Genomic DNA, 7,606 nt, shown 5'->3' with positions numbered 1-7,606 from the left:
CCTGCTGCTCGTCCTTGCCTGTCCCCGGGGCACTGTCCCTGCCCGCCCTCGGAGTATGAGCCCTGCCCCGTGTCCTGGCCGCGTTCAGGGACTTGGAAGGAAGGAGGGGAGACAGGAGCGGGCCTCTGGCCTGGCGCCATGCCAACACGGGTCACACAGCGGGGCCTGGGCATGGTTGAGAGTGCAGCCGTGCTCACTGGGAGCGCAGCATCTGTGTTTACTCGAGGACCACGGGGCAGCAGGAAGGCAAATGGACCAAGGTTCTGTGGGCCTCCCCTCCTCACCTGCTCTGCCCCTGCTGTGGCTTCTAGAGGTGCTGTCCTGCAGCCTCTCCTCTGCTGTGCAACCTTCACAAGCTGCCTTGCACTGACACTCCCCCGTATTTCTCTGTATCACAGCTGTCTCAGTTTATTCCATTACATTTTGTTATTCTGGCTCCAGAATAAAGAGAAGGCTCCGGGGAGACCTTATTGTGGCCTTTCAATATCTAGAAGGGGCTTATAAGAAGGACTTTTTACCAAGGCCTGTAGTGACAGGACAAGGGGCAATGATTTTTAACAGAAAAAAGGGTAGGTTTAGATTTGTCAGAAGAAGTAATTTTTTTACCATGAGGATGATGAGGCTGGAACAGGTTGCCCAGAGACGCTGTGGATGCCTCATCATTGGAAGTGTTTAAAGTCAGGCTGGACGGGGCTTTGAGCAACCTGAGCTAGTGAAAGATGCTCGTGCCCATGGCAGGACTAGATGATCTTTGAAGGTCCCTTCCAACCCAAACCAGTCTTATGATTTCCAAATTCCAGGACCTGACATGTTCCCAAACTGCTCTGTAAATGAGGAACAGTGTCTGTTTTGATCAAAGGAAACTCAGAGCGCATGGGAGAAAAAAATGGATTTACCAAAAGCTAAGAAAGAAGCCTGTATTTTCAGGAGACACTCATTCAGTTGAGTCACATCATTTGAAAGTACTGAGCCAACAAATAGGACAGGACACAGCTATTTTTGGCTCAGGATTGCAGAACCTGAACTGACACATGTCTGATTAAATACTGATATGAATATTCATTTTAAAATGACTATGATTATTAAATAATTGGAGTTAAATGCTAATGTTTTCCACCTTTATTCAAAGCAGAAGAAACAAAAGACATTTTACACTTTGGTGCAAACAAACTTTGAACAAACTTACCACAACTACTTCTTCTGATCTGATACGCTGGGAAAACAGTTCTGTGGTCCCTGCTGTGCATGCTGAATTGTTTTCTGATTTATTCCCAGTCCTTTTTAAATGGCTCTGTCTAGTAATTGTACTGCAGACCTTATACCCAAATGTGCTTCATTGAGATAAGTGTTGTTAACCAGGAGAATTAGCCATTACAAGAAAGAAATTAAGTTGTATAAATAAGAAAATGTGTTCCATGAGATGGAAAAAACAAGAGGAAGAAGCAGTGAACTACATACCCGCAGAGTGCCAGGTATAGTCAGCTGGAGGAGGAGAAAGCCTTTGCTAAAGGCTCTCATGGAGGCTGTGCAGCAGCACAGCTTAAAATCCGGTAAAGGAAATTTTAAGGAGCAAGTGGTAAATGGGAAATATACCTGAAAAATAATCACAGGTAGGGAAGATGGAACCTGAGGTCAAATTGTCAGTAAGGCAGCTGTAGGAGCACAGCACAGAGGAAGGTTATGCCAATATTTACATGCCAATGCACAGGAAGATGCTGATCCTAGGACAGGACAACATCAACCTCACAGAGGGTGGAGGCACAAAGGAAGTGGGTATGAAAAAGAAAGGGGACCAGTAGTTGTTTGGGAATGTGTTTTTTTCTGTTGCTCAGAACTGTTTCCATATCTTTGGAGTCGCATGGCTGAAGGGCATAGAAATGAAGCTCACTGGGTAAGGAAAAGCTGGGAAGATAGCCAGGGATGTTTTGCTAAAAGCTCTGAAACCTAATACTCACCGAGGTGAGCATCATCAGAATAACAGCAATAATAGACTGGAGGATGACAGAAGGATGGTTTGTTGTGAATAATTTATAGTAGTTTAATTCATAGTAGAATAATTTATAATAAGGATATTAATCATAGCTTAAATCAGCAAGTGAGCAAATTTGATTTAAGTAAGCAATGTTAATCATATTTTGTAGGTATACTTTTTAAGGGTTTTCTTCCCTAAAGGAAAGATTGATTCTCATTGTTTGCTGAACATCAGAAATCTTAAAATAAGAGTAGTCTTTTCACAAAAGAACCCTTTTTCTTTAGCAAGAATACATTACATATACACACAAGTAGTTCTAGAAGTTAAAAAGCATTTATTTATTTAACATAAATAGTCAATGTTATGATTTTGTAAACTGTTGAATTACACTTCCTATTTATTAAATAATTCCTGTGTTTATGCCAGACTTGACAAGATGTTTGTGCAATCAGAATAACTGGAAAGAAGAAACTAGAATTTTCAATTTGTCTTATAAGTGAAATATGATGAATAGATCTTTATGTTTAAAGTTGAGACAATTATTGAACAAAGCTTAAGAAACTGAGATGGTAATTATAATAAATCTCGCACCGTGTTTATTAAGATTGGAAGGGGAAACTAAGATTTCTGGTTTTAATATTGTCTAAGTTCATGGTTGATTTTCTTTTAAGACCTTGGCAATGGGCATACTGTGCTTCAATATATTTTTTAATGTAATACAAACCAAATTATTGCTATAGGTTACTGTAAACCTGGGCCTTAAAATGGATGGCCATCTTTTCATGTTTAATTGAAATAGGTGTAATTGGGGGGAAAATTACACTCAGATGTTAAAAGCCCCAACATGAAATATTTCTAGTTGGAAAAAAAAAAGAACCACAAAGAAAATATTTATTAACAATTTGGCTGCCTGCTCTTGCTTTCACATCATTCCCTTTCCGGACCCTCTTCCGTTTCAAGTGCTTTGTGTCCTCTGATATGTTGACAAATAACATGTAGCCTTCTAGTTCCAAAACCAAACTGTCTTGTTATTCAGATAAATTCTTACAGAAGGACTGGCCCATGAACACTGCCTGCTTGATAGCTCCCAAAGTTCTTCCTTCCTCTCCCAGTCCTTTGAAATGCTGTGCAGATTCCTGTCTAGAGCACGAACTCCCTCTGTCTCCTGTATTTTGGTGCCTATTCAGCCAGAAGAAATTTGATTATCTAGGAATGAGCAAACTTTGAGAAACTATCTGGAGAAGCAGGCCTTCATAGGACTTCAGATATTAAATGGGGATGCATCTGCTGGATTAATGCTAAGAGCACAATACTGTTTTTATGTGTGTGTGTGTGTGTGGGCAAATATTTATCTTTGCAAGTGAATTATATGCTCCAGGATGCAGGTGCAAAAGAAGATATGTCACTACTTGGGATCAAGGCTTTGTTGGGCCAGACTGTGGCCTCAACACTGCATTTTCATGTACCATGTCTGTGATTCTTTGTCTCCTGAGTCATCACAACGGCTATGCCAAAATCAGTGGTAGTTTCCAATAATTCTTTCAATCGCTTTCTCTAAGCACAAAAGAAGAGGCCCTTTTGCTTACTCTGACTCTAAATGAATTTACTGGCTCCTTTACTGGGATGCTGACAAAGGAGTCATTTTCTGGTCTTTGTGCTCCTTTTACTCATGCAGTTTATAAATCAATTTATACCCTGGTCTTGGGACATACAGGGTAAGCATGGGATGCAAGTGCATCCCTGCTGAGAAGCCGAGGGATTCTATAGGCTTTATATCCCCAGGTCCCACTGAGATTTACCTGGGACACAGGACGATTTCTAGAAACCTCTGAAGTGCCTGAGTTAATGCTTTCAACATAGAGGAAATCTTACCTGGCTTTTCAGAATTTATCAATGTTTTCAGGCCCCTCTGGCTTTTCAGGTGTGACATTTTGGAATTATCCCATTGCTCTGGTGTTTTTTTTCCCACCTCTCCTAGTGAGACAGAGTGATGTCTGCCTGCATTTGGCTGAAATGCTGTTTCTCAGATTGCCCAGGTGGTGGCAGATTTGGAGGATGTTAATCAGACTTTTCAACCTGTTTTGCGGTGAAGACAAGTTGTTTCCCACATGGGTTAAAGATACCCTTTTCACAAATTGTTACTTTTTCATACATCTGAAGCCAATTAAATAGCTTCCATTTAAAATAGAAAATCTCTGCTTTTGAGTACAATCAGTCTTTAACACAATTGTTATCTGCTGTTATACTTCTTGGCAAATCTTTGTGAAATCAAAGTTCAATGACTAGATTTGCTGGGGAAGGGCTTTTGTCTACTTATTTAAGCTAATGAAGTGCTATTAATTTAGAATGTGTGTGTTGAATTGTACCATGCAGAAAATCCACAGATTGGGCATCCCAAAGTTTCTGGTGGGTCAGGACTTGCTCCTAGAAGGAAGTATCTGTCCATTGGTGCTGGGAATGCTCCCTGAGGCTTTTAAATAAAAACCCCTCACATAGCCACACAATATCCCAGCCTCACTCCTTGTTTCTTGAAGGCAGAATTTCCATTTTTCAGCATTTTCACCCTCTTCCTGCTGCTAAAGTGTATTCAAGTCTGCAAGGTTCTTATATCCTTTATTAATATTTCTATAGATTTTAGGGGAGTACCAGCAAATCAAGTGCCACAAGGCTTTGGGGCAGGGGCAGGGGGGGTTAGCAGAAAGGATGACTGTGATAGTTTGACTTCTTGCTTAATACATGCCAAGGAACTTCTTTGTATTAGCTCTTTCTTCAAACCCAGTAGCTAATCTGTTACTGCTGTAGTAATTGCCAGAGTGAAAAATAACAGGTGAATGTTTTGAATGTCTGTAGTTTTATGCAGTGTTCCCTGGTTTATGCTTCTGTGGGTTATGTTAGCCGTTTCAACCCAGCATCACCATTATGTTGGTATGCTTATGTTCTGCCGATACTCACCATGGCTTTTGAAGTCTTTTACTGAGTCTGTGCTTCCCATGATAGATTCTTCTATCCTGTAAATGTGGTTTACAATCACCAAAAATCAAACCCTTTGCATTTGAGAAATTATTTTCATTATTCTTCCTTGAAAAACAAGAAAATCCTCAAAACCAGGGAGCCTGCCAAACTCTAAAATGCATCTACAATATACTACCAAAGCCAAAATGCACGGAATAAAAATAAATGTGGCAAATCATGCTTTAATCCTAATCTTAAACACCTTTGATGCTTTTCCAATTGTTTGTACATTACAATTTTTGAAGTGTTTTTAATTAGCATTCTTGGCATCCTAAATTATTCAAATAGCCAGCCTGTGCATAGCTATGCTTTGTCTAATTTCTTAGTTTCCTTGGGAATATGGTAAGCTTTTTTTGTCCTGTATGATTTTGGAAAGCTGAAATTTGGGCTGTATTCAATTACAAAATGGTGAAAACATGCAATAAATCATGCTAGAGTTTATTAAATATGAAAGTGCTTTCCATTTGAGGGAATTGCTTTAATGCTAATCCAGACTGCAAGTTGTTTGTGGCGGGATCACCATTCCATTTTGTATTTGTACAGGACCAAAGTACAGTTACGTCTCAGTCCAGTACAGGGTCACCAAGAAGCTATTATAATACAAATATAGTACAATAATAGATCTCCACCTGCTGGTTTTTCTCATACATTACAGCTAAAATTAAACCACTAAATTTTAAGAGGGGAAAGATACTTTGACCTTATCTTCTGCTTCTTCATTTTAGGAAGGAAAAGACTGTACATAATATTCAAGTTGATAAATTTGTTATCCTCTGGAGATCTGACAGAGCTGCCACTGACATCCTGAGCATCTGCATGTTCCAAATAGCTCTGCACTGCTGAGATGGAAAAGCAACCAGTTCAACTTTTCATCAGGGAAGATAATGAGTTACAATGCAGTTTTGTCTCTGTCTTCTATTTAGGCTCTGTGTAAGCAAAGAGTAAATACACAGGTCTTTCCCTTGCTGTTGTTTTAAGCTTTATGTGAGTAGAAATATAACGCTTTGTAGGTTACAGCAGGAGAGTCTGGTGGTTGTACTTGCAGGATTATTAGGGTTCCTAAGATGACTACTGAAAAGGGGCCTTGCCCTACAACTGGCCATAATTGACACAGCTGGGCAATAAGGCTTTTAAATATCCCAATAGATTTTCTTTTAATAAGTTTTAAATTAAAATATTTAATTGCAAATAAAGTTTCTATCAAGTTACTATCAATAACTATTTGTATGTCACTCTTGAATTGGTTCTCTAACAGATCAGTCATGATCTCTACTGACACAGTGGCTGCTTTATTTTTCCCCTAGTAGGTGTTCACCTTTCAAAAAGAAAGGAGGAATTAGAATTCCTTAGCTTTTTCACTGAGGATAAGGAGAATAAGAGATGTGGTAGAAAGGGAGTGGCACTTAACTCTTGTACCTTTTGCAAGCAAATACAATTATATTTTATGCTTTAACTTAGTTTTTGGAGTTATGGGATTATATATGACTCTGATATAATGAAAAAGACAGCAAATATTTATTTTTCTAAAAACTATTTCAACAAAACTGAAATAGTTTTTGGGACTGTATCAGCTTTGACAGATTTTAATGATCTTTTGGAAAGGAACAGCCATTTAAAGCAAACAATATTCTGTTATAATGTGCATGCAGAGGTTGTTTCCTCAGACAAATGGAAAGATGCAGCCCACCTTGCTCTCTGAGCTCTTGATCTGTGTGCAGATGGTATGGAAATAAAGGCAAGTGAAAAATAAGAGAGGATATCCCAGGATAAAGCAGAACTATGGTGCAATTTAAGCTGTAGAAAAGGCCAGCTTGTAGAAAAACTGCGGGTGGAGCTCCTTATCCAGGGAACCCTGGAAGGGAAGGTGCAGAGCCAGAGTTGCTTCTTCTGCCCTTCTGCGCTGCGAGCCTGCAGCACTGTATTTGCAGCATGTGTTAGTCTATAAAACACCACCCATCCAGGCACGCATTGGAAGAAGTATGGGCTGTTGAGGAGGTGTGACTAATTCACGGAGTTGAGTACAGCACCCAGCTCAGGGCTGTGATGCTTCACAGCATGTTTCCTGCTGGTGAAGGAGCCCGAGGGCAGGGGAGAGGCATTAAAGGTGCCCTGAGGAGAAACACTGCCAGGTAGTTTCTGAAGCTCCATATGAAAGGGTGACCACTGGTGATGTCTGCTATTTCTGAGCTCTTGAGTTTCAGAGCCCTCTCTTTGCCACGGTAGCTGCTGTGTGTCGTCCATCACGACAAGGTAGATCTTCCTCTTTGCTTTCCCTCCTCACCTTGGTAAGCTGCACCCCACCAGGCACAAAAGCCCGTCGAAAGAAGCCAGCGCTTCTACTGGGGCAACACTATCCATCCTCAAAGAAGGAGCAGAGCCCCTCTGAGGCTCTGTGCCCTGCAGGTGACGAGTACGACAGTCCTCCCTCACCGCGATGAACCCAGCGAATGAACCTGCCCGGAGCCTACGGTAATGGAACCACAGAGTCACCAGAGAGCACCCAGGCCCCATGCTGGGACAATTAACGAACCCCCCAACCCCACGCCGTATTTTGAGGAGGTGTCGATACCGAAGGGCAAACCTGAGGGGTGCCTGGCGAGCAGAGAACAGCTATGGCGCCTT

At 41.0% G+C, this 7,606-nt stretch overlaps 1 protein-coding gene across 1 annotated transcript in view; it reads left to right on the top strand.

Moving 5' to 3' along the window:
* The first annotated feature begins 7,418 nt into the window (after positions 1–7,418).
* LOC104540373 (gastrula zinc finger protein XlCGF8.2DB-like) overlaps positions 7,419–7,606 on the top strand; it is a 3,473-nt gene continuing 3,285 nt past the window's right edge. The window contains exon 1 of the mRNA XM_010184172.1: positions 7,419–7,453. Within this exon, the coding sequence (XP_010182474.1) occupies positions 7,419–7,453 (35 nt within the window). The remainder of the gene's footprint in view (positions 7,454–7,606) is intronic.

The sequence above is a fragment of the Mesitornis unicolor genome, unplaced genomic scaffold (assembly GCF_000695765.1).
Source record: "Mesitornis unicolor isolate BGI_N332 unplaced genomic scaffold, ASM69576v1 scaffold12645, whole genome shotgun sequence".
Classification (NCBI taxonomy): domain Eukaryota; kingdom Metazoa; phylum Chordata; class Aves; order Mesitornithiformes; family Mesitornithidae; genus Mesitornis; species Mesitornis unicolor.
Note: the sequence above shows the minus strand (reverse complement) of the source record. Positions and strands in the feature narration are given on the sequence as shown.